The sequence below is a fragment of the Grus americana genome, chromosome 28 (assembly GCF_028858705.1).
Source record: "Grus americana isolate bGruAme1 chromosome 28, bGruAme1.mat, whole genome shotgun sequence".
Taxonomy (NCBI): Eukaryota; Metazoa; Chordata; class Aves; order Gruiformes; family Gruidae; genus Grus; species Grus americana.
Window position 1 is genome coordinate 2,746,414 of NC_072879.1, and position 25,294 is coordinate 2,771,707.

Below are 25,294 nucleotides of genomic sequence, written 5' to 3' on the forward strand. Positions count from 1 at the left end.
GCATCTTTAACCAGGGGGGTTGGAGCGGTGAGGCCACGCAGCACTGGCTGCCGCTACTGTGAGCGGCAGATCTGGGCATGCATCTCCTCAAACGAGGATGCAAACGGATACACTGCAGGGCCGGTTAATCCTCTTCCGAGGAAGATTACTTGGTGTGGCCAGGGATGCCAAATAAAAATCAGATTCAAATAAAGGTTGCACAAGCACCAGCTCTCGCGGGCAAACACAGGGATGAGTTCTCCCCGGGCTGCGGCCAAGCGCCTGGACCACTGCGGGAGCATGTGCTCTGCTGCAGCCTGAGCAGCTCAGCAAACAATCAAATAACAAAAAACCCCCCACAACCCAAACAAACCAAAAACCAAACAAAAAACCCCCCAAAACGGGGGGTGGAATCACATTCCAGTGGCAATATTTTTAAGCAGCACAGTCTGTGGAAGACATAACTAAACCCAACTCAGGCCCTGGTTTGCACGTGCCAAGATTTGCTGTGCTCAGCAGAGAGGTGGAACATAGAAATGCTGTTAAAAACCAAATCTCAACCCAAGGAAGCAGGTGAAGGAGCCCCTCTGCTCTTCCTGCACAGCAGGAGCCATTCCCGGCCGGCACAGCACGGGGCTGATCCCAACCCTCCTGGGGAACAGCCGAGCCACTGCGGGAGCATCCCGGCTCCTCTGTGCTGGGCAGACCTGCCGGGTCCCCGCTGGGCTCTTGGGATGGAGGAGAAAATGTCTGTCCTCTGGCAGCCCAGACATAAATAGGAAGTGAGCATGGAAAAAATACAACAGGATGAGTCGCAGCCCTGCTAAGTCAGGGACAGGAAAAGGGCCAAACCTGCACGGAGGTGGAGGAGCCAGAGGCACGGTGCAGAGCATTGTTCAGCGCTTGCCAGGGGAGCCCGAAGTCCAGGCAGGGCAAGGGGGCTCCAACCCTGTCCCCAAGTGCTGCTGGGGCCCAGCGCTGGCCAAGCAACCCAGCCAATCCCAGTGGTGCAGAGCAGGACTGGCCACAGGGAGGAGCTGGGTGCCAGTGGGGTAATAAAGTGAGGGGAGGGAGCGCTCCTGCTCCGACATCCGACAGCCACATGAGCTGCACGACTCCAGGCAATGGGAAGCAGAAAGACAGCAATAGAAAAATAGCCAGGCAACATCTGGGTTTAAAGAATTTATTTCAAACAAGAATCCCCCAACAAGAAGTCATACAAAAAAGTCATACAAAAAGAATAATAAGAGACAAGAGTGGTCATTACAAAAGTGTTCACAGATACAAAAAAAAAAAATAACCTGAGCAATCCTCAGCGAGCGGAGCGCAGCCCCGGCAGAGGCCAAGGCGCACCTGGCTTTGGTTGTGTGCGGGGAAGTGAACAGCCCCGCGGGCAGGATTGTCTCAGTGAGGGAATGCAAAGGTCCTCAGCACCTAAACTCTGCTCAGATCAGGTTGGAGTGAGCGGGGTCAGCCCCCAGCATGCACGCTCGAGCGGTCCTTGCTACAACCCCCGGCTCACCGGTTCCCATAGCGCGCTGGGGCCACCAACCCCTCTACGGGCACAGGATCAAGGCCGTCCTGAGCAGGACTCCACATCTCCCATCAGCGTTTGTGGCTGTCACCAGTCTTGGACTGGGCTTCCTTCTCCTTTCCTTGGCCACCAGGGGAGATGCCAGAGCCACAGCTCCGACAGCCCCGTGGTGGTACCACAGTCTGGGGGCTGCTTTCAGCCCCGTCAGAGGGGAGGCGGTAGCACATCGTGCAGGTTTGGTTCTGACACACAGGAATCAGCTTTCCTGATCTTGGTAAATGGCACCAAAACACTGCCACAGATCATAAATTCATCCCCCAAGTCCTCTGCCCTGGTAACAGCCATAGGAGCCTTTACAGTTTCGGTAGATGAGCTCAAACCATTCCCCCCTGCAGGCATCACCAGGCTCGTGGCAAAGATTATCAGCAGCGGACAACGTCTCTGCTTCATCTGGCCAGAAAAAGGCCTTTTACTTTCTTAGGGAACTGCAATCCTAGTGAGCTACTGCAGAAGGGCTGCATCTGCATCACCACGGGACTCAAACCCGAGCATGACTAAAATATTCTCAGAAATTCTCAGAAATACCTCCAAGCTCCTGTTTTCCATGTCAGGAGTTGCCAGAGCACAGCCACTGCAGGCAAGGAGAAAGCAAAACATCTCCCCTTTGAACCCCCAAATACCGGAGCTGTTATTAACCCTCTGCGTCCTGCCCAACCACACACGGAACCACTCCACGCACCGGAGTCTCACGTGTTCTCCTACCACGCACGAGTCCACACCGCCATGCTTGGTATCGGTCTGCGGGACGTCACAAGAGTAGTTGAGGGCAGTGAGCAGAGCCAGGGTCTCGGCGCTGCGGGAGCTCTGGTCTCACGGCTGCTGCGTCCCCGTTTCCACACCGAAGTGCTGCGAGGGTACAAGCTTTCATCCCAAGGGATCGCCACGCTGTCAACCACATCCAATCGCTTCTCTCAACAGGTCATGCAGCGCGGACGGGTGTTGTCTGAAGGGGGGTTTGGATCAATCTGCAAAACCAAGTTTAGAGTCAAAAACCTCAGCAGCGGGCACATCCCAGCCACCTCCACCAGACATCCCAGCTCGGGGGAATTTGTTACCTCCGAATACAGCGGAGGTGGCCGGAAGCGAAACTCCTGGATGTAGGCAAAGAAGGGACCTTCCAGGATGCCACCAAGTTCGCTGCGGCACGGCGGAGCCAGGCTCTGCTCCGTCTCCAGGCTGGACACGACTGTCGAGTATTCAGGGGGAGCTGAAGAGAGAAGAGAACCATCAGGGAATAGGAAACGCTCTCCACTAACGGGAGATATGCAGGCAAGAGGGCTTAAAATCCAGTATTTCCCAAAGTCTCCCAGTTCCTGGGGAGGGAACCCAGGAGATGCAGCACCACAATCAAAAAATTAAGTAAAAAAAGAAAAAGCTGGCCCTGGAGCAAGAGTCAAGGTTGAGAACTTGCTCTGACCCTCGCTATCCACAGCAGGTTGACTGGGGGGGGGGTGTGGGGTGGTGGTTTGCAGCACCCATAAAGATCCTGGGGAGAGGGAGACACTCACCCTCCGGCTGCTCCAGGATGGTGCTCAGCCAGTCCAGGTTGACGCTGTACTGGCTGCTGATGCTGGACGTGCGGCTCCCGAACGGATGCAGTGGGATGGTTCCGATGACAAGGGGCAGTTCAAGGAGCAGCTTGGATGTCCCAGGAATATCCACACAAACCTTTGGAGACAGGAGACAGCAGGGAAGTTGTTGGTGTTTTCCCAGGCTGGAGGAGCAGATATCTCCCCAGGGCACTGGCTCAAGCTGGGCAAGAGGGAATTTTTGCAGCGGGATGCAAAGGGAGATGCAAATGCTCCTGCATGAGCAGCAATGGGGCAACGGGGAGAGCTGCCACAGCTGCAGAGGAGGAACCCCAGACCTTATACAAGTCACCAGCCCCAAAATCTCTGCACCAGCCAAAAGCGGGTAGAATGAGACCAGCCCTGGTGAGAAGGGGAACGCTCAGCACTGAGCTGAGCCACCTGCGATGCTCCCCGCGAAGTCCCTCACCTTCAGGGAGTATTCCACCTGGATGATGCGGCACTGGAGGATGGACGGACCCACCGGTGGGATCTTCAGCGCCCGCCCGTGCCACACTTCCCGCTTCCCCGCTGCAATGGAGTCACCGACAATGCTGGTCACCACCGACTTTTTCTGCTTCTTGGTGCCACGAGCAATGAAGGTCTGAGTCTGGATGATGGCCGCCTTGGGCACTACCGCTCGGCTTGTGCAGTTGTCGATCTCAGCAAAGATAGGGATGACCTCACCTACCAAAACAGACGCACATGTTGGAGGAGGGGAGATGGAGCCTGGTCCTGCCTCATGGAATTCCTGCATAGGATCACCAAGGGTTGGCCACGCTATCCAGCACTGCAGGCACAAGGGTTTCATCCAGCAGGAGCCTGTCCCAAGGAGGCCGCCCACATCAGGTGCACACACTAAAGCTCTCCAACTGATTTCATGCCAGAAGTCAAGTGCCCAGCTCACAGTGAGCCCAAATCCCCTCCCGCTGGGGTCTACCCCGGGGCCCACAGAAGTTCAAGGGCACCAGCACGTTGTCTCACCTGGGGTGTAGCCTTTTCGGTCAATCTTGGCAGTCACAGAAACCTGGCCACGATTGCAGTACCAGGCACGAGCAAGTTTCTCCTTAGCACCTGCCTGGGGAGCCTGGAGAAACGGAAATATTTAAGCTATTTAGTAAAAAAAAAGATGAAACTCAAAGCAAGCACCTCCCTGGCACTGAGAACCTGCCGGGGACCAACAGCAACTTCTTAGGTAGCTGATGTAAGATGCTGTCACAATGCATTAAAGTTTCCAAAAACTAAGAGACACAGATGACCTCTGCCGAGCCCAGGTAACGTTGGAGGGCACAAGTTACAGGGGGGTAAATATTCCCTCTGGAAATCAGGCCTGCATTGTAATGCCAGAGGGGAGGCAGACACCCTCCCTGGGGGCTTCCCGGGGAAGTATTGGATGCAGCTGCCCGGAGATGGAGCAGGGGGAGCTCACCAGCAGCGCAGGTGTGTTGATGTCGATGGGTTCAATCACAGTGAACTCCTTCTTCACTTTCTTCACTGTTGACCAGGGTCTGTGCAGTTTGGCTTTCACCCAGTAGCGCACGCTACCATGCTTTCCCTCGAAGGAGGTAGCCAGGGTCCTGTGTATAAGCAACAAGCAATTTAGAAGGGCTTTGCTCAAAGAATCTCATTTTAAAGTTGCCCTGTGCCCTCTCTGGACCTGGTCATGCACCAAGCAGCTCCTCTCCCCCTTTGCATTAAGGCAACAAAAAAAATGTCAACTTACTCAGGGAGCTGGAAGGTGAACGGGAACTCGTGCCTTCCTGCCTGCAGGATGGTGACTTCACCATTGTCTGAGGGCAAAACAGATTTAAGACGATTATCTCCCTCTGCAGAACTTCCTCCCTGGCAAATTGGTGGCAAGAGACATACAGTACACAGCAAAAGAACAGCACGATGGCACAGGAATATTTCTGCTAGGGTTAAACTGCAGCAGCGCTATCACAGCTGCAACATGAGAGCTGGGCATGTCCCATGGGTGCTGGGCACTGCCTGCCCTCCACATGTCTCCAGGCACGCACAAGCCAGGGGCACCTCCTCAGAGAGCTGGGCAGCTTCCCTGGGTAGGCTCTGCTTGTCCAGCAAAGCCAGGAGCAGCTCTGGGAGGGTGACCAGCCAATCCCCCTCATGCCCCACAGGGTTTGCACCCCCATCCTGCCTGCATTGCACAGGAATGGGGCTGGAAGGGACCTCTGGGGATCACTTAGTCCAAATCCCCTGCTCAGGGCAAGCTCCTGAGCCTCCGCAGTTTTCCAACGCTGCTTCCCTGCCAGGGAGCACCCACAGCAAAGGGGGAGCCTTGTGCGGGTCCAGTCCCTAACCGGGGGCCCTGCAGAGGAGCAGGGGCTGGCTGCACACCCCAGGGTGCACTCAGCATTTGAGGCATCTGCTGGGGACCCTATACACCCTGTCCCCAGAGTGCCCAGACCATGAGGCACCCCATGCAGCCAGACTGCAGCTGCTTAGGGTGTCGTGCACCCAGCAGCCAGGGTGCCCCAGGCACCCTGATTTCAGCCGCTTGGGGTGTCATGCGCCCGGCATGCCCTGGCCACCCAGATTTCAGCTGCTTGGGGTGTCATGCACCCAGCAGCTGCGGTGTCCCGGGCTGCCCCAAGCACCCGTTACTTCAGCCCCTGGGGTCTCTGGTGCACCCACGCCCCCGCTCTCGGAGCGGAGCACCACGGGGATGCCGCCCCCGGGGGGGGGGTGGGAGGGTGGGTGACCGTACCTGGGGGTGCCAGCAGCGTGTCGCGGTGGCAGAGAAACTCCACCTGGTCGCTGTAGCTCTGCGTGTAGGCGGTGCTGGAGCCGGCGCTGCGGGATTCGGTCCAGTGAACGCGGGCAGCGCCCATCGCCCGCAGCCTCAGGGCTCCGAGCCGCGCCGCCGCCGCCAGCTCCAGCACCACGCGGCCCGACACCGCCTGCCCGGGGCTGAAGGCGGCCGGGGCGTCCCCCTCTGTACCCTCCAGTACGATCAAAAAGCGTTTGAGGCGATCGAACAGCATGGCGAAAGCCCGGTCCGTAGCACAGCCCAGCCCCGCCGCCGCTCGCTGCGCTTTAAGTGCCCGACGCGCCCGGGGGCGGCCCCGGCGGGGCGGGACGGGACGGGACGGGACGGGGCGGCCCCGCCGGGCCCTGCAAAACAAGGCAGGGAGCATGTGCGGGCCGCCCCCCCCCTTCTCTGGGGGCGTGGGAGGGTGGGGTGTTGGCTCGTGGGGGTGCGTGTCCCATCCCCGCGTGGCTCCCCGGTTCCTCTGGCTGCCCCGCGACCCCCTTCCCCCCCCCCGCCCCATGCCGCACTGAGACATCCCGACGGGTGTCTGGACCGTGGCAGCCCACGGGAACGTGTCCGGGAGCAGGATGGTTCACGGGGCTGAGCAGCACCAGTCCTGCAGGGCCCACGCAGCGGACACGTGCATGAGAGTCGTGGATAAATCCCTGTCTGCTGCAGTGTTGCTTAGTGCCCCCCAAACCCCCCCTCCAGCTCCCACCTGTGGCCCCATCCCACCTACGTCCCTAACTCGGCACCGGCCAGAAGCCATGTTCCCAGGGTCACAGCCAGCGGCTGCGATGGGGGATTCCTCACTCGGAGCGGCAGCCCCTCTTGTTCCAATCCCACAGGCGAGAGCCGAGGGTCGTGCCGCACGCAGATCCATGTCCTTCCTTTCCCAAGAGCCATTCCCAGGGGTCAGAACAGGCTGCAACTGGATCTGGGCTCCTTGTGCAGCATGGCTGGGCCAACTGGCGATGAAGGGAAAACTGGTCTGGGACATCGCTTCACTTATTTCTAAGAAATCAAGAACTGGCTCCCACCCAGCTTGTGCAATTACAGAGTGAGCAATACATCTTCCCTGAGCATTTTAACCAGGCGAGCGCTGGTTTTCTACCATCTTGTACCAGGGTTTGTGTGGTGCTGCTCCAAAACCCAGCAACAAATTACACCTGCATGGGTAGGCATAGCATGAGGACTCGCTCCGTTGGCAGCATCTGTGGCGGCTGGTGCTCAGCCGGGGTAAATGCATGAAAACTGGGAACTGGTGATTGTCAGTGCGGACATCACCATTAGCAGCACCCTGAGATGTTGTAAAAGGGAGGAGAAAGGGGTCTATGCCCCCCCAAAAGGTTTAATGCAGCTTTAGAAACTTTCCTTTTAATCATGAGTGTCACATTTGCAGAGCACCAGAGCTCTCCACCCTGGGCACGGGCTGGGGATAAGAAAAAACAGGCATAAAAAATGTTACTCGGCATTTGGCTGCCAAAGTTTTAAGGATTTTCGAATTGCTCCCAGCCATGCTAGGCAGGACCTGCTGTGCTGAACTGGGTTGATCTCAGCCACCGAAAATGAGCTTTAGCTGTCTCCAAAGCCTAATTGGAATTGTCTGTCTCCCTCCCCAAGGGAAGGGGACCACGTTTTATTTTCTGTGCGCAACCGTTTGCTGCCACAAGCAAACATGAATCATAGCAAAAAAGGGAGAGGGAAAGAAGGAAGGCAGGCACGTCACAGCGTGAGTTAACGGGTGATGCCAGCTCTGGGAAGGTGCCTGGTGTCCTTGCTGCAACGCACGGTGACATTAGAGGTGGTGGGGCTCTTGAGGGGGGCTGGAGCCTCAGCTGGGCCAAGGCAGCTCCATCCTGCACTTGGCATCTTCCTCCTCCTGCCTGTCAGCACACACCCCTCAGCCCGTGACTCAGCCTTCGCCCACGGGATGAGAATCTCTGCAAACCTCCCTACTGTGTCAGCTGCACAAGATGTCCACAGCTACCCCTCGTTGCCTCCACGCAGGGCAGGAAGCCCCTCTCTGACCTCTTTGGGACCCCAGCGCCAGGAGACAGTCTCTCCTCTCTCCCTGGATCTTCAGGTGCAGGGGCTGTGGGACCACAATCAAAGCCTTTCCGTTCAACAATGCTCCTGGGTGCCCAAACCCCACTAAAACCCAGGCCAGCCTTGGTGCAGGAAAGATCTCTAACTCTTCAGCCCCACCTAGAGTCTGGCTGGGCTTAAACCAGTCCCAACAGGAACTGACACCCTGTCCAGCTCAGAAGGGATTTCTCCTTCTCTGACTTGCTGCTGGGACCTGGTGGCTTCTCCTCACTGACCCTGGAGCCACACAAGGGTCCCTGGAAAGCCAGAGAGAGGGGGATGCAGCAGGTAAAAAGGCGAGTCAGCAGCTCTACCTGACCCAATATGGGGACAAGATGGGGCAACACGGAGCCTTGCACAAGCGCATGCTCCCGGCTTAAGGAATAAACTCCATCCGTGCCAGATTTGCGAGTGTTGTGTACGTACGAGGATTAAGGTGCTGATCGAGGGCCACCCCACGACAGAACAGGAGCCCTGATGTGCTCTTAGCCCACGTGCCGTAACTCTCCTGGATATCTCCATGAAAATAAAATGGCTTCTAGATGTTTGGTTCTCACAGGATCTACACCTCTGGGAAGTGCTGTGGGATCCTTGGACAGAAAAGATCACTGCACAAAAAGCATTTACATTTCCTAGGGCTCTCTCACATCACCTCATGTGGAAGAGTCCAGGGCCTCCCTTGCCTTGCCTTTGCCCATTAAACCCCTATCTTTTCCTCTCTTCCTGCTCCCTGAGTTGATTACACAATATACATTTAATGGTCCTGCCACGCAGTCTGAACATCCCTTTTTCACCCTTTTTCTTGTCTCACAGCGCAGCACCCCGGTGCCAGTACTCACCACCCTGCCAGGAAACTGCAGATAAACTCACGGCTCAGGGGAGAGCAGAAGGGAGGGCTTTTATCTCTGCCTAGCTTCCCTCCTCTGCACTGCCGTGTTACCATGACAAAACCTGCATTTTTAAAACACCACACAGACACAGTTGATCTCACCGAGAAGCAACAAGAAGGGAGCAGTCACAGGATCTTTTGGATGATGGCACGTTTTCAGCAGCCTCTTGCTAGCTGACATCAGGAAGGTCCTCGCGCTGCTGTTGGGGACAGTGGGACAGAGCAGGACCCAGCAGGATGCAAAGGAAGTGATTTTGGCTGCAGAACAGAACTTCTCTGCAGCCCACGGCCTTCGCTCCCTTAAAACACTCCTGTGATCACATGCCCACGTCCCTCTCGCAAAGCAGAAAAGGCATCCGCATATGGACAGAGACAATAAAATCCCAGCCCACAAGTTCTGGCGAGACTCTCTGCTCCCCAGGGAGCCCAGTTCAACTCTCCCCATGCGGTAGGTGAGGGCCAGAAACCATCAGCTCCAAGCTACGGGAGTGCAGGGTGCTGGCGAGGCTGAGCAGCTCACACGACTCCTCCAGTCCCTGGCCGAGCGCCCGTATCTAGACAGCTCCAGGGGCTTCTATCATACACAATCCCAACAGCAAAATCCAAACACGCTTGCAGCAGCTTGTGGCTTCCCTACAGATATTCACTGCAGGGATAATGGGGAATAAAACTCACCCTATAACCCTACAGCTAATAGGGTCACCAAATGCTCAGGACCTTTTCTGCTGCAGTTCAGGGCAAGGGCTTCTCCCAGGTCCTTAATTGTAATTGGGACACTTAGCACAGTTGCAGCTGCAAAGGGGCCATCCTTTGGCACAGCATGGAAGAGCCACCGCCAAAAGACAGAAACTCCAGAGTAATGCAGGTGTTTGGAGCAGATGGCAAGGTACAGTCATCCAGAAATAGATAATATGACCCACCAGTGCACTCCAGAGACAAGAACACCTCCAGGAAGGCAGCTCTTCACATCCTCAGTCCATCACTCCAGTTTCCTCCTGCAACCTCTACGTTTGCCAGCAAGGGCTGACACGACTTTCTGGGTTGCACTTGGTCACTGACGCAATTAAATGCCCTCAGTGTGAGTGAAGTCCTATGGCCATCTCCGGGGCTGGGTGGCACATAGCACTGTGTCACAGGTGACAACAAGGCCATCGGAACCAGGGAAAGGGGGAGAAAAAGCCACAGAGCCATGACTGTAACACTATCATTGGAGGGGAGGATAAAAGACATGCACTTTCATAAGAAAAGACAGAGTTAATGAGCGGATGGACAGCTGAGATGTCCTGTATCCCTCAGCCCAACCACACAAAGAATTCAAGCGGCTTGTCCTCTTGCAGTAGATCTAAGCAACGTGCCAGCTGGGCATGCGGTCCCAGCATCAGGAAACTGAAAACAAATATTTACCGAAATACTAAGTGCTCTTTCCACACTCATGAACAGACACTTCTATTTGCAATTCCCTGTACAAACAGAACAAAAGCCACAACCCTTTCATGCTCACCAGCCCCCGAGTTTGCAGGCAGCCTCCTAGAAACCAGCAGCAGAGAAAACCCTTGGCAAAGGTGAGAAGGTGCCCAAGAGGGACAGCCCTGCTTGGGTTGGTAAGCACCCACCAGGGCAGAGGTCCTCCTGGAGAGGATGTCTGCAGCCCAAGGGAGTCCCAACCCAACGCCCTTGAGCAGAAAACCACCCCCATGCCCCAGCCTTACCGGGGATGAGCTGGCAGCGGCGGTACAGGAAGGTCTGGTAGGCTGTGTAGTCATAGTAGACGACGTTGAGCCCCACGCTGCGGCTCTCCAGCCAGTGCACGGCAGCGCGTCCACGAGCACACACCTCCAGTGCCCGTAGCCGCAGCACGCCGCATAGCTCCAGCTGCACCCGGCCATGCAGCAGCTCCCCACTGCTGTAGGCGCCCCACACTCGCCCGTCCTCCAGTTCCACTGCCAAGCTCCGCAGGCGTCCCGGGAGCTGCATCGCTGCTGGTCCTGCTTATCCAGCAGCTCTAGGAGGTTGGTCCCTGCTTGGGCTGAGGCAAGTGCGATGGGCAGCTGTGCAACCCTCTGAGGAAGGAAGGAAAGAGCAAAGGCTACACCGAGACCCCCTAATTTATCCCTGCCCCTAATGGCCCAACCCTACAGGTCTAATCTTCCCCAGGGCTGGACCGAGACCCTGTTTTGCAGTGACACTTTAGCATTGACCTCATGTGCATGAGGCTGATGCCATACCAAGGATGGGGCTGTGGAGACGAGTGATGTGTTTTTAAACCGATTGAGAAATAATGTAACTTCATCTTATCTCTGAGTCACAGACACTGTTGACGTGCAACTGGTAGGTGCTGGTGGCTCCGTCAGCAGGGAGGGGTGTCATGCACCACCAACCGTGCTGGCAGATTTCATGTACCTGGGGGAATCAGAGAAAGGCTGTTTGGCCTTCTGGGTTCAGGCATTCCTGGGGGGGTGGAGAGGAGTTTAGAAAGCAAAGACCCTCGCCCCAAAAGCCAGTTTTACTTTCTGTCTCTGAAGTTGTATCAAAATCCACATGAAAAAGTGCATAACCACAGGGCCCTCCCAACCAACAGCTCCCCAGCCAGCTGGCTCCACCAACGGGGTGGTGTTCACCATTTTCCCCCAGTGAACTGTAGCTGTTTCTGCGGTAGCACAGGTGGCAATGCCACCTCAGGGTCACAGAAAACTAATGGGGCAGACTGGTAGCAGATGCAAGTCCCTGTTACACCACCAAATGATGCAATCTAGGTGTTTGAATTGAGGTGTTTACAACGATACTGATGTGAAGTGCCTGTGTGCATTTGCAAGACCTGAGTACTCAGCTTCTTTGGAGTACGAGTGGAGCAAAGACTGTCCCTTTCCCGAGGGACGTAGAGTCAAATCCCAAGAGGAAAGCATGGAGGTTCCTGGGTCCAGCCACTGCTCACACACACACACAAGCTGCAGCAATTGGAAATGGTTTAGTAACCCGTGCTCAAACGCGTTGGTGCTGGCTCACAGTGCATGTGAATCCAGCCCATCTGCATCAAAAGGCTAAGAGCTTGTGAAGTGGCAGCTGTGAGAAGGCAGCAGCTGACTGTGCACTGGGCCTCCCCAGGGAGGGGGCTGACCTATATCCCAAACAGAGTCAGTGCAAGCTCAGCATTTAGGAAACCCACGTGAGTTATCAACTCAACAAAGAATACACAGCTCACCTCTAGGAAAACAGCCCATTCACCATAAGCTGGAGAGAGCTACCTCTCTGCCCTACCGTTCACTGACCTTTGGTTTCAGGCCTTGACACCAACATCCAAACAGAAAATAAGGGAATATTCCAGCCCACACACAGTCCTGACAGTGCCTCGCTTTGCTTCTGATCTCTTGCCCTTTCTCTGAGCTTCCCCCTACCCCACCTGCTTCCTCCTGCCCCAGCACCTGCTGAGAGGCACTCAGTGGGTCTCGCAATCCAGAGAGATCTGTCACCTGTGTCTTTGGCTAATCTCCCAGCATTTATTCTTGCTGTCACAACACCTTCTTGTGTCCTCATTCAATTTGAGAAATAAACTTTCCCTGTAATAACGCACAGATGAGCCAAGAGCAGGGCACCAGGCCTGCTAACAGGTAACATGATGTGTAGGCAGTCCATGGTGCAGCAAGCTCCGGGCGGTCGCCAAAGGAGGGAGACCATCATGGTGTGAAAAGCACCTTCCTCTGGGGACAGTATCTTTTCAGGGTCCCCATGGGGACGCAGCTCACTTGGGAGTTTGCATTTTGGATTTCTGCTGGGCCTCTGGACTTGGGCGTGAACTCATCTTTCTGCTCAGTCCTGAAGAGGTCCTGTGCCTTCCAGGATAGCTCCAGGTGTGAGCATTTGATCTGAGGAGAGAGAAGAGCTTTCAGCAGATGGGCAGGGGCTGGGGAAGAGGCAGGTGGTAACATGGAACCCAGCAGCTCCTACACCTGAGCCCTGTGTTGCTACCTGGAGGGTCATCCCCCTGGGCTGCTGCAGTCTGTGCCTGCCTGCATCCTCTCTCTCTCTCTGGCAGATACACAGCCTTCTCTGCTGGTGGCACAAAGAGACCTTTACCCTGGCTGGATACCTCTAGCCATGCCAATTTTCCTCTGTGGGCCACCAGAGTTACCTTCCCCCTCCCTCCAACTTTCCTTGCCTTAGGGACTTGGTTGCCTGTCCTTCCTCTCCCTTCAAAGATTTTTCTCAGCTACGACTCTGCTCTCCACAGAGCATTTATGTGAGACTGGAGGCAGACAGGATTTGATGCGTGGCTGTCCCATCTCGAGTGGCTCAAGAGCACACATCAAATCTGATGATGTTAATGGGGAGGCTACAGCTTTGCTTGGTATAATCCTGCTTCCCCAAGCCGCCCCGTGGTAAATCCAAGGCTATTAAGGCTGTACCTGCTGTAGCATGTCTTCGGAGAGTCGTCGTTTCCGCTGTCTGTGTGGGACCAGCATCGCCTGCGTGGTTGTGACAGAACTTTCATCTGCTGGCAGATGGAATTGAAATAAAAATTAAATTCAAGCCAGAAAATTAGGAGGCAACATCAGAAAAGCTTTGCAGGTTGACTTGCAGTCACAGATCTGCATGCATGTCCACTAACGAGAGGAAAAGACAGGCTTTGCCACCAGCACTTTCCTGAAAACCTTTGCCCAGACAGAAGACAAGTCTCAGGGTGAGGAGGTAATTGAAGAAATTCACATGGAAGTTACAGGAATATCACTCCATATGCTAGTTATGGAGCTGCTCCACAAGTTTGGGGCCAAGGAGAAGATCAATTCAACTGTGATCTGTTCCACGTTTAGTAAATCAAAATGGCTTAAAAACAGATACATGGCACAAAGGGACCTCTCTCTTAGCGGCAGAGTACTGGCCATCAGAAACAGGAAGCAATGTCAGAGGAGGACTTTTTTAATGCCTCCATGACCTGCTCTAACCGCATCCCTTCCTGAGGTTGCATAAGCACAGCTTTTGTTCGAAATCCTCTCCTTCCTCCCAAATACAAATGCAAAACAACTTCTGAAAACAAATGTAGCAAGTGAGAAAGATCAAGCCACTGGTTCATGTCCCAGAAATCATTTACGGCACCCGCATATGCTAAACATCGCTGTACGATGGCAGTGAATGCCTATGGCCGGCACAGGCATTGAGATGGCTGATAAGTGAGATGTCATTGGGGGAGGTGAAAGCGCCTGAGATTAGCAGTTGCCATGAGAAGCGGCAGCAGCAGGCATGGGGCTGAGCATGGCTGCCCTGCCTGGTTTTGAGGTAACAATCTCATTTTACTAACGACACTGATGCTGCACCAGTGCCTTCCGGCTATCTCCAACCGAAGACATCTGGGCTGCCTCCTTGCACAGAGCGCCAGGCTTCACTGTCCCTTGCACAGAGCTAGGAGAACCTCAGCAGGCTTCATCTGGCACCATGACAGTCTAAGCAACGTGTCCTTACTGTGGTAGTTGAAGGGGATGTGGCTCTCGCGGTGGCTCTTGCTGTCTGCCATCGCTCTCTGGCTCTGGCAGGGTGGCTGATAGTCTGACTGCTGCGTTGTGCTGAAGAATTGGGAGCCTGAATGCTCATCTCTCAAGCAGATGTTGCTTTGATGCTTCTGCAGTAGTAAGTCAGGCTTTGGTGCAAAGTTCCACCTGTCAGTCTGGAGGACACAAGAGTTGGCTTTAACAGAAACAGGTGCCTTAATGCACATTACACCCTGCACAGCCCAGAGTGGGGAGGGGAGAAGGGACAACAACAACAGCGTTAGGTGCCAGAATAGTGTACATAAAAAAAAGAGAGGGTCTCCACCTAAGAAACACGCACACAGCAAAGCTGGGAACACACCTCTGGGTAGGAGAGCTGTGTAGTAGTAGTTCTTGCCAACACTTGATTTCTCTCAGGGTCTTCATCACCTCTGGGGATGAATGAGGCATATTTGTTTCGACGAACAATAGTTACAGGCTCTGCAAAAGTGAGAGCGAAGGATGTCAGAGCACTCCAGTCTGAACAATTTATAGCTACAGCAGCTTCTTCTCATGCAATAAAGCACAGGAATGAATACTGCTGTTTAACCTGCCAGGGAAGCAGACCGAGGATGAAACTGAGCCTCACGGTGACAACACTGATGCCAACTACATAAATACAACAAAATGTTAAAAATATAAAATTCTGTACCTCTTATATGAATGCATTACAGCTTTATAATTATATCTCTATTGCTCTCATTATAAATCTCAGTAGTGGTCCGTACACGTTGCCTTTGTGTCACAGACTTACCCTACCTAGATTGTGTGCTGGGAAGAGCTCTGACGTTGAGGTGGAGAATCTGGTGCAACCATCCCCCAGGCGCAGGTTGGTGTGGTGGATCTGGGAGGCAGCACATTCCTTGTCGTACGCTCTGCAAGATACCAGATACGAGCTGCTTAACTAGCAATGTTCATTGGAGAAAGCAGTTCCAGGGGATGCCCATCAGGCTTTACGTGTGTGTCCTCTTGTCTGGGGCACTGTAGGCATGTTTCTGCTCACTCATAGATCCACTGCTTCCGGGATCCCCAAATTTAATAGGAGGCATGTGCTGAAGGGAAGCCAACAGAGCTACAGAACAGCCACTTAAAGCACAATCCCTTTGTTTCCCCTGTCTTTCTATCCATCTGGTTTTCGCTTGCATGGATCACACTCCTTTCAGGACAGAATTCAACGTGGGAACGTGCTGCCCTTTAACTGTGTCTTGTTCCTCCCCAAAATCATGCTGTTACCTTTTCACTTGGCTTTGCAGGTGGACTCCATTCACCCTTAAACTGCGCTTGGTAAGAAGTGTTGTAGTAGGACTGTCCATCCCCTCTAATAGTGGGAACACATCCTGCCAGACAGCCGGAAGGGGAAACGAACAGTGTTATTGCTAAAAATGCTCTATTTACCATTGTAAGAAAATATTAATGATATTGAAGCTGCAATCTCGAGGCAGTTGCTCTTTTAGCATTTTAATAATACTGAATCTATTTTATATAAAGAAATGGCGAAACAATCAACACTGGATTCCAGTAAGGTGAGCTGAAATGCTGCAGAACATGGATGTGGTGGTCTGAAGATATAGCAAGCGTAGAAGACAGCTGGAAAGGCTGCACAGCAAAAGCTTGGCTGGCGAGCGGCTCTGGTTAGTGCTATTAACCTGTTCTATAAGCATCGGATTGATTTACTCAGCTATAAAAAGACAAAGCAAAATATCCAAATAGTTCTAACGGCTTTAACTGCTCACAGCGTGACTCTGAGCCGAGCCACCAAACCCCCCGGTGCCCAGGAAGACTGCGCAGCACCGAAGATTTGTGGGGAAGGTCTGTTGGGGACAGACGGGTCTGTAAGACAGCTCACCCCTGTGCGAGTACCATGGCCTGGCAGCGGGCTGGATCTCACGTGCTGGGTATGAGACAGCGTAGACGGATGGAGGTAGCCTTATTTTCTCCCTGTCTCCACAAGGAATATTATCCTTCCATTTCTTGGCGATGGGCAGGGGGGGTCGCTGAAGGGGGGTATGGGGACAGGGAAAACTATCCCTCGTTGCTGAGGTGAAGACGTGGATGCGGGGGTCTGCATGCATGCGGACACGAGAGTGTGGGGGAACAGTCGGGGCCACTGGCTGCAGGGGCCTCTCTGGAAATGCCACGCGAGTTTCCGAGCAGGTTTCCCCGCCGCCACCCCCAGCCGGGCTCAGCACCTGCCCGCTGCGGGGTGGCGGGGCCGGTGCCGGCCTGTAAACCCCCCAGAAAGGGGGGAACTGGGTGTGAGAAAAAGGCTGATGGGCGCTCCCCGACGCCCAGCGCTCATCCCCCAGCTGAAGGTGGGACGCCTTCAGGAAGGCAAGGCCCGTGAGAGGGGCTGGGATCACCGGCACCGCGCTGGCCCCCATCGTCGAGCTGGCGGGAGGCCGCGGCCGGGCTTCGGGAGTTACCGGGCCGCGTCGCCATGGCGACGGCTCCCCCACCTTCCCAGTGAGCCCCGCCCCGTGACGCCACATCCCGGAAGTGTTGCTATGGCGGCGGGGGAGCTCAGCGGCCTGGTCGCCGTGCTGGAGACTTACCGCGGCCGCGACCGGGTGGTGAGTGGCGGGAGCGGCCCGGCGGGGCCTTGTCCTGCCGGGCCCTCACCGGGCTGTGCCTCCGCAGGTCCGTGCGCTCTGCTATGGCTGTCAGCTGGCGGGCGGGGCGCTGGCCGGGCCGCAGGCCTCGCCATCCGGGCTGCCCGGGAGCCTCCTGGCCGTGTCGGCCCAGCTGAGCGCTTGCCGCACGGCCCTGCGCCTCTTCGACGACTTCGCCATGCTCAGCTACAGCTACGGCTACGGGCTGGGCCCCAAGGTGAGTGCGGGGCGCGGGGGACACCGGCAGCTTCCCCGGCCGTGCTGCAGATGCCAAGGTGTGTCCCCCGTGCTCCCCGCAGGACGAGGACGGCCTGGTGCGGGGGCTGTCGGTGCTCTGCAACCTGGCCAACCAGCTCTACTACCCCTGCGAGCACGTCGCGTGGGCGGCTGATGTCGGCATCATCCGCATCGGCTCTCAGAAGTGGTGGACTCTGAGCACGGCGCTCTGGGCCTTCTCCCTGCTCCTGGGGATCCTGCGGTAAGGCTGGCTGGGGTGGGAAGGAGACAGGCAGGGAATGAACTGTGTTGCCTGTGATTGGGCTGAAATGAAGGACCCTCTCGGCTGCAGGTCCTCATGGATGCAGTTAATGCTAGAGGAAGAAAAACCCTCCCCTTTGATGCTATAGGGGAAATAACTCTGTTTTCAGATCCCTGAGAATCTTGTTCCAGTTAAGAAGAAAGCTGAGGCAGCACAAGTGGTATGTTTTCCCTCCTTGGCTACACAGCTAATTTCACCCAAATATCTCTCTTCTCATTTGTGAGCTATTGCTAATTATTATTCCATTACGGGCTATCACTAACGTTATTTTTGCTTCCAACAGTACCTCTTCGCCTCTGAGTCGAAAGGAAACAAAAGCCCAAGTGAAGGCTGAAGTTTTGAGCATCCTCACAGACCTGGCAGATCTCTCCAATGCAATCCACTGGCTGCCGCCGGGATTTCTTTGGGCTGGACGCTTTCCTCCGTGGTTAGTAGGGCTCCTGGGGACCATATCTTCCCTGATTGGTATCTACCAAGCACATAGAGGAGGAAATTCTGAAGCTGTATAAACCACAATTAAGCTTCAGGAGCCCGATTTTTACATGGTAAAAATGCCTTTAGCGAGGCAAGGTGTATTTTAATTTTTTTGGGTGTTGATTCCCAACAGCGAGGTCTTGATACTCTTTATCCTCCGCCCCGTCCTTGTTGTTTAGCTGGACCTTCACCCCATGGAGTGCCAGGTCTGCCACAGACGATGCCTTCCTGACTCTGCTCAGAATTTGCTGTCAGATTTACAGGTTTTTTGGTACAATTCTTGGGTGTTTTTCCCAATTCCTGAATGTTTTCCCCCAATTCCACGCATCCTGTAATTGGGACTGTAGTCAAGATGTCTATTACAGAGAGGATTGTTTGCGGTTAACAATTTTTATCACTCTTCATCAGAGAAATCTTTCAGGTGAATCCTCTGAAAATCAAGAAACCTCCTAGGATTGATTAAAATAGAGGGGAAAAAAGTCACTTGCATCCTTCCTTCCTACGTCCCAGAAGACAAATACAACCTCCAGTCTTCGTTGTCACTTAAAAGAGCACAAAATCAGTGTTAGGCGGAAAACCAGCCACGGTTCTGTCACACAAAACTTCTAAGGGACGAATCATGCGAGTTCAAGCTCCAAGCCTCATCTGAACGGGGGAGGTCACCGTTATTGTGGAGGTTTCAGTGTTTGAGCCCAGAGCAGCCTCCACAAGCGCAAACAAGAGCAAGTGGCTGAGGGAGGTTGTTGGGTTATTTGGTTTGTGACGGTTGTGTTTCTTTAGAAAGAAATAGCAACTGTAAAGCAGTGCCTTGTGAAGCTTTTTTTCTAGTCGGTATTACTCATTTAAGGAGAAATATTGGAAATTGAGACTTCCCGGTTAAAGCAGCCCCAGCGCTGAGCCTCCAGCTGTGCCTTTACGAAATGCCACCGGGTGGAGCTCTTCCACCAAGGTCTGGCAGCAGCCAGCGGACTTTTTTTAAAAAAAAAAACAAACAAACAAAACCAGCAAATTCACGAATCACCGTTCAAAGGACCAGTCAAACCCATGCCAAGATGAGTTTTACAGTTATATTTCTAGGCGGTGCCAATAATAAATGAGATGAATGCTTCAAGGGTGGCCTTGAGTGATCATTCTTTCTGATAAAATGTTCTTTATCTGGTTCTAGAAAGCTCCGAACAGTGCCTAGGCAACAGAGAACGTTTGTGCTGTGCTGGCTGTAGCTCCCCATCTGTTACCAGCCTGCCTTCTCCAGAAATAATTCGGGGCACCTGACTAACTGTAATTGAGATGCATCTTTTGACAACGGTTCCGCTTAGTCTGAGCGGCGTTTGTGCTCTCTGCAATGCAGTACGACACAGACCGTGTTTCCAGGAGGTTTGACTTTTTTTTTTTTTTTTTTTTCCTTTGGCACAGACAGGGGAAACTATCTCTTGCCTGCGTTCAAAGAGCACAGCGAGGTCTTGATACTCTTTATCCTCCGCCCCGTCCTTGCTGTTTAGCTGGACCTTCACCCTGTGGAGTGCCAGGTCTGCTGCAGACGACGCCTTCCTGACTCTGCTCGGAATTTACTGTCAGATTTACAGTTTTTTTGGTACAATTCGTAGTGCAGGCAAGCATTTATCTGGAAGAGACTCTGGTTTTTCTCTAGTCACGCCACAGATCTTGTGCCTGAATGGTTGGAGCACCCGGGTCCTGCTGCTTGGGGATGGCTGTGGTGGCTCCTGCTGCAATTTAGTGGATTTTAATAAGAAATCAGGTTCTGTCTCTTTGTTTTCTTAACCTCATTACACTGGTTCTTCAGACTGTGCTCTCCTGCCTAGCACAGGACAAGGTGTAGCTATGGCGATTTAAAAAAAACAAAATACACACACTGGTGCCAAATTAGTAAAGCTCTAAACAACGCTTTTAATTTTAGCATAGAGAAAGGATGTTGTGAACTGGTCTAACTGCATTTGCTTTATCCACTTCCTCATTGAGCGATTTTTGTCATAGCTGGTGAAGCACAGGACAAACTGAAACGTGCACAGATAAAGCAAAACGTGGTAATTCAGAATTTCTGAAATTTGTATTTTCTGTAGAATGGTTTTGGTCCCCAATGACATGTAATATTTAAGCACGTATGATGGCTGCTGCTGCCGCTTGGCCAGGGCAGCAGTCACTCTCTTTTTTAGCACAAGACCTTGTGTGGACAGACCTGATCCCCCCAAAACCCGTGGGTTTTTCTCTTGTTTTTTCCTTTTTTTTTTTCTTTTTTTCCCTTCTCTTTGCTGCTGCAGCCCAACTCAGCTCCTGTTTGCCCCATGCAGGAAAACATTTGCTGAGCAGGGATGGTTTGTTCCGGCCGTGACCTCCCTTTGTCAGCAAGCCGATCGCGGCTCAGCACCCCGGCTCCTGCTTTTTATGGGCCCTTTACGGCAGGGTGACTCCATGACCAAAGCTGAACGTCAGAGCTTGCCGTACCGTCCTCTAGTTCGGCTGCTAACTGCTTCCTAAGCCTTGCTGCGGGACGGAGCGGTGCTCCTGCCCGGGGAGAGCTGCTCCTGGGCGGGGGGCGGGGGGGAGGACACGACACGGGGGACACGGACACGCTGCCGCCGGGCGGGACGGGGTTAAGGAACGGCGCATGCGCACGCCCGGCCCCGGCCCCCATTCACAAAGAACGAGCGGAGGGCGCTGCGGCCGCTGATTGGCTGTTCCGCAGTGCCGGGAGGGGAAGGGGGCGGGGCCGGCGGCGGGGCGGCCACGCGGCGGTGGCGGGGCGCGGCGGCAGAGCGAGCGGCGAGTGCGGCGGCACCGGGGCGAGTCCCGGCGAGGTGCGGGACGGCGGGACGGGGCGGGCAGCACCAGGAGCGCATATCTTCCCCCCCACCCGGTACTACGCGGGACCGTGCCTTGCACCGGGACCGCCCGGTGCCGCGCTTCGATCTGCGCTGGGCGAGCCCCGCCGCTGCGGGACGCTCCCTCCGAGCTGCCCTTACCGGCCGGGCGCCGTGCTCCCACCGCAGCCCTCCGGTGCGGCTCCCCAGCTGCATCCCCGCCGGTCCCGGGCCCCTGTGACGGCGCTGCCGGGCTCTCCGTGCTGACTCTCCGGTTTTCCCTTGCAGAGCAGCCTCCCCACCATGTCTGTCAGCAGCCACGAGAACCGGAAATCCCGCTCGAGCTCCGGCTCCATGAACATCCACCTCTTCCACAAACCGGGCCATGCCGACAGCCTCCTCACCCACCTCAACCTGCTCCGCAAGCGGCACCTCTTCACCGACGTGGTGCTGCGAGCGGGGAACCAGACTTTCCACTGCCACCGGGCCGTCCTGGCCTCCTGCAGCCGCTACTTCGATGCCATGTTCAGCGGGGGCCTGAAGGAGAGCAGAGACGCCGAAGTCAACTTCCACGACTCCCTCCACCCCGAGGTGCTGGAGCTGCTGCTGGACTACGCCTACTCGGCCCGGGTGCTGATTAACGAGGAGAACGCGGAGTCCTTGCTGGAGGCTGGGGACATGTTGCAGTTCCAGGACATTCGGGATGCTTCGGCTGACTTTCTGGAGAAGAATCTCTACCCTGGGAATTGTCTGAACATGCTGCTGCTGTCCGATGCCCACTGCTGTGAGCGGCTGTTGGAGCTGTCCTGGAGAATGGCGTTGGCCAACTTCACCTTGCTCTGCAAGACCGAAGACTTCCTCCGACTGCCCAAAGACAAGCTGCTGGAGCTGGTGGAGAGCGAAGAGCTGGAGGTAGAGGATGAGACGCTGGTCTACGAAGCCGTTATAGGTTGGATCCGATACGATTTGCCCCGACGCCATGAAGTTCTGCCAGAGCTGCTGCGCTCCGTCCGCCTGGCCCTTCTGCCCGAGTCCTACCTGCGGAAGCAAGTGGCCTGCGAGAAGCTGGTGACCAGCCACAAGCTGGGGGAGGAGATTGTGGCCGATGCGGTACGATGCAAAATGAAGATCCTGCAAAACGACGGCCTCGTGACAGGGTGCTGTGCCCGACCCCGCAAGGTCAGCCAGGCCCTGCTGCTGCTCGGCGGCCAGACCTTCATGTGCGACAAGATTTATATGCTGGATCACAAAACCAGCGAGATCATTCCTCGCGCCGACATCCCAAGCCCTCGTAAAGAGTGCAGTGCCTGCGCCATCGGGTGCAAAGTGTACATCACCGGCGGCAAAGGCTCCGAGAACGGCGCTTCCAAAGACGTCTGGGTTTATGACACCCTCCACGACGAGTGGGCAAAAGCTGCTCCCATGCTGGTGGCGCGGTTTGGCCACGGCTCCGCTGAGCTGGACCACTGTCTATATGTGGTAGGGGGTCACACGGCAGTGAGCGGTGCCTTCCCCGCCTCTCCCTCTGTCTCTCTCAAGCAAGTTGAACACTATGACCCGCAGCTGGACAAGTGGTCCTTGGTGGCTCCTCTCCGAGAAGGCGTGAGCAACGCCGCCGTGGTGGGAGCCAAGATGAAGCTGTTTGTCTTCGGTGGCACCAGCACCAACCAGGAGAAGCTGCCCAAGGTGCAGTGCTTTGACCCCTGCCAGAACCGCTGGACGGTGCCCGCCAGCTGCCCCCAGCCCTGGCGATACACGGCCGCCGCTGTGGTGGGCAGCCACATCATTGTCATCGGTGGGGACACGGAGTTCTCTGCCAGCTCTGCTTACCGCTTCCACAGCGACACCTACCAGTGGTCCAAATTTGGGGACGTCACCGCTAAGCGCATCAGCTGCCGTGCGGTTACGTCGGGCAACAGACTGTATGTGGTGGGGGGCTACTGCGGGGCCCAGCGCTGCAAAACTCTGGACTGTTACGACCCATCGTCCGACACCTGGAGCAGTGTCACGACTGTGCCTTATTCCCTCATCCCCACCGCCTTTGTCAGCACCTGGAAGTACCTGTCTGCCTGAGTCACGGCGTGACGAAGAACCTGGAAGGTAAATAGTTGCGGATTGACCCAGAGCTCCTCTCTACAACTTTGCGCTGCACAAGGGTTAAACCCCGAGGGGCAGATGCACGTGGATCCAGGCTGGAGTTGTCCTAGAGACACTGCCTTCTGCGGAGGTCAGCTCCAGAAACGTGCTTCCAGGCTGGTAGTTTGGGATCTAAAACCCTGCAGGAGAGAGAACGGTCTCTTTAGGTGCTGAAATGGTGTGGGGAGAAGATTAGTATAAATAACGAGACACTTAACCTGGCATCCTAGCCCTTCCACTGGGTCTCGGCCTATGCAAGGATTTTGGGGAATGCTCTCTGCGAGGAGGATTGGGTGTCGTCTCTGGTACAGACAGCTCGTTGGGTCCATCGTTGTGTTAACAACGGGCAGGCTGTCTGCAGGAGCTGGGATAGACCGCGTGGTGCCATGGGGGGCTGGCTGCTGCTTTTAGCACAGCCGCCTCCTCCTGGTGCCACGGTTAATCTGCTAGTGGCACCCAAATGTCTTGTGGGACAACGAGGGCTGTGAGCTGGTGCCAGAACAAGATCATAGCTGGGATTTAGTCCCAGAACGGTTGGTAATTGCATTTGTAGAAGACAAGCCCTGTCTACATATAAACACAGGGTTTCTCCGCTTCTAATTATTCTCTGGTGTCCCTTTCATGCCATTTCTTTCCTGCTATGTAGAAATTAACTTTTTAAAAAATTCACAGCTGGAATTAAACCTTTCTAAAGGCTCATGGCAGAAAAGACGCCAGTGAATCACAGATCTCTGCAGGTTTTGGGTTTTTTTTTTTTTTTCTTTTTTCCCCCTTGCAAGACATGTACTACCCAAATTAATTTGTAATAAAATATCCTGTGATACCTAGGGAAAGTTCCTGGCTGTGGAGGGAAATAAGCAGCCGTCACTCCACGATAGCAGCGTTGGAGGTTTTGAGGCCTGGGGAGCATTCTCGGGTTTGCTGCACACCGATCTCACAATACTTTGTTCTGCACTACAGGCTTCAGACCTGATTTTGCCATTGCCTCGTTTCACCGAGGGTCCGGACAGAAGACGTGGGCAGTAGGAGCGCCTCCTCCTTCCTACCTAGCAAGTTTGTGAACCATCCTGGATGCCAGCCCGCGCGTGGGTCTCATCAGCATCAGGAGGGCTCACAGCAGCACAGCTTTGGCTTTGAACCGCTTCCGTAAATCCCCTTTGTTCAGCCCAGGGAGGGGACAAGCACGGAGGGACCTCCCTGGGCTGGCAGCTTGGGCTGGCCCTTGAGACGGCAAAAGGTTTCCAAGTTTTCTCCTAACTCGTGTGATCTCAGAACAAGAACCAGAGGAATAGTTTTTACTTCTTTCATTTAGTATTTTAAGTGATATTTACTGGAAAGGACAAAGGAAGCTCCTAAGTACCCGGCAGCAGGCTCTGGACTGCTGCCTGCCATGACTCGGAATGCAGGCAGCACCAGAGGCAGTTGCCTGAAATGGTTTAACATGCGACAGTACTTTGCCCTTGGGCCAGTTCTGTACATTTGGGTGGGTTGGGGTGGGTTTTTTTGGTTTGGTTTTTTTGTTGTTGTTTTTTTTTTTTTTTTTTTAATACAGCAGTTGTGTGTGTTTATTACTCAGCCTGGAGCTGCTTCAATAAATCTGAATAAAATCCACCATGGCCCTTGTCTGTTGTATATGCTTAAGCTGCAAGTTTTCCCAGCCCATGCTTGCGATAACATTTAGCAAAATAGTGAAGAGCGTTCCCTGCTCAAGAGTCCAAACCTTCATCGGCCGGGGAGGGCTCAGCTTTTCTTTGTAACACAGGACCTAGGAAAGCTCAGGTTCTGTACTGCCTTCCAGCTTTGAAGGACAGACAAATCTGTTTAAAACTCCAAAGATTGAGCTAATCTCTGCCCTTACCTGGTCATCCTCTGTGGAGCTGGGTTTCCTTGCTGCCAAAACGAACGGCAGGTGATGGTGGGGGCAGTGGTTGGGAAGGAAAAGCTCTGCCAAGGGTGGGAGGTATGAGACAGGACTCAGCATGGTCAGAGGAAACAGGCAGCAAAGGCGCAACCAGCCGTCTCACCGCAGCAGTATGGTTTGGGTGCGATCCATTATTCAATTTCGGAGTTAAATAAATCAATGTCACAACCCTTCCTAGATGCCAGTATAGGCAAGAACTGGCAAGACTGGAAGGAAGCGAGCTGCCCTGCTGCCGGTGGCTGAAGCAGATAGATAAACTGACTTCATTTCCATCCGCTTTTCTGATGCCTCTGCCATTTTGAGCCCCCAGGTTGGGCCATTTTTTTTTTTTTTTCTCCCCCCTCCATTTACCCTTGCTGTGCTGCCTCTCCATCGCTTGCTGAGCCCAGAATGCCC

General features: G+C 54.5%; 4 protein-coding genes across 6 annotated transcripts; 2 read left to right on the top strand and 2 right to left on the bottom strand.

Annotated features, from left to right (window-relative positions):
- Positions 1-1,148: 1,148 nt before the first annotated feature.
- On the bottom strand, positions 1,149-11,115 carry ARRDC2 (arrestin domain containing 2). Of its 3 annotated transcripts, XM_054805611.1 has the most exons (9): positions 10,598-10,732; positions 8,991-10,274; positions 4,865-4,931; positions 4,571-4,718; positions 4,126-4,228; positions 3,572-3,828; positions 3,082-3,241; positions 2,629-2,780; positions 1,149-2,538 (listed from the first exon to the last, which is right to left on the bottom strand). In XM_054805611.1, the coding sequence occupies exons 2-9, from the start codon at positions 9,331-9,333 to the stop codon at positions 2,485-2,487; spliced, it is 1,284 nt and encodes a 427-aa protein (XP_054661586.1). In that variant the 5' UTR covers positions 9,334-10,274; positions 10,598-10,732; the 3' UTR covers positions 1,149-2,484. The 3 variants fall into 3 exon arrangements, with proteins under 3 accessions (XP_054661586.1, XP_054661588.1, XP_054661587.1); XM_054805613.1 differs by lacking the exon at positions 8,991-10,274 and having other exon boundaries at positions 10,598-11,115; XM_054805612.1 differs by lacking the exons at positions 8,991-10,274; positions 10,598-10,732 and adding an exon at positions 5,867-6,273.
- Positions 7,268-16,791, bottom strand: TEX45 (testis expressed 45). Its single transcript, XM_054805610.1, has 9 exons — positions 16,251-16,791; positions 15,638-15,741; positions 15,362-15,456; positions 15,164-15,279; positions 14,727-14,845; positions 14,340-14,541; positions 13,289-13,374; positions 12,579-12,748; positions 7,268-11,423 (listed from the first exon to the last, which is right to left on the bottom strand). The coding sequence occupies exons 1-9, from the start codon at positions 16,783-16,785 to the stop codon at positions 11,357-11,359; spliced, it is 1,494 nt and encodes a 497-aa protein (XP_054661585.1). The 5' UTR covers positions 16,786-16,791; the 3' UTR covers positions 7,268-11,356.
- A 102-nt stretch (positions 16,792-16,893) lies between these two features.
- Positions 16,894-19,137, top strand: PEX11G (peroxisomal biogenesis factor 11 gamma). Its single transcript, XM_054805627.1, has 5 exons — positions 16,894-16,974; positions 17,042-17,230; positions 17,313-17,491; positions 17,661-17,711; positions 17,835-19,137. Exons 1-5 carry the CDS (start codon positions 16,909-16,911, stop codon positions 18,058-18,060), a joined length of 711 nt encoding a protein of 236 aa, XP_054661602.1. The 5' UTR covers positions 16,894-16,908; the 3' UTR covers positions 18,061-19,137.
- Positions 19,138-20,783: 1,646 nt separating this feature from the next.
- On the top strand, positions 20,784-24,588 carry LOC129197295 (ectoderm-neural cortex protein 1-like). The gene is made up of 3 exons (XM_054805608.1): positions 20,784-20,838; positions 21,130-22,941; positions 23,938-24,588. Exon 2 carries the CDS (start codon positions 21,145-21,147, stop codon positions 22,912-22,914), a length of 1,770 nt encoding a protein of 589 aa, XP_054661583.1. The 5' UTR covers positions 20,784-20,838; positions 21,130-21,144; the 3' UTR covers positions 22,915-22,941; positions 23,938-24,588.
- Positions 24,589-25,294: the final 706 nt, after the last annotated feature.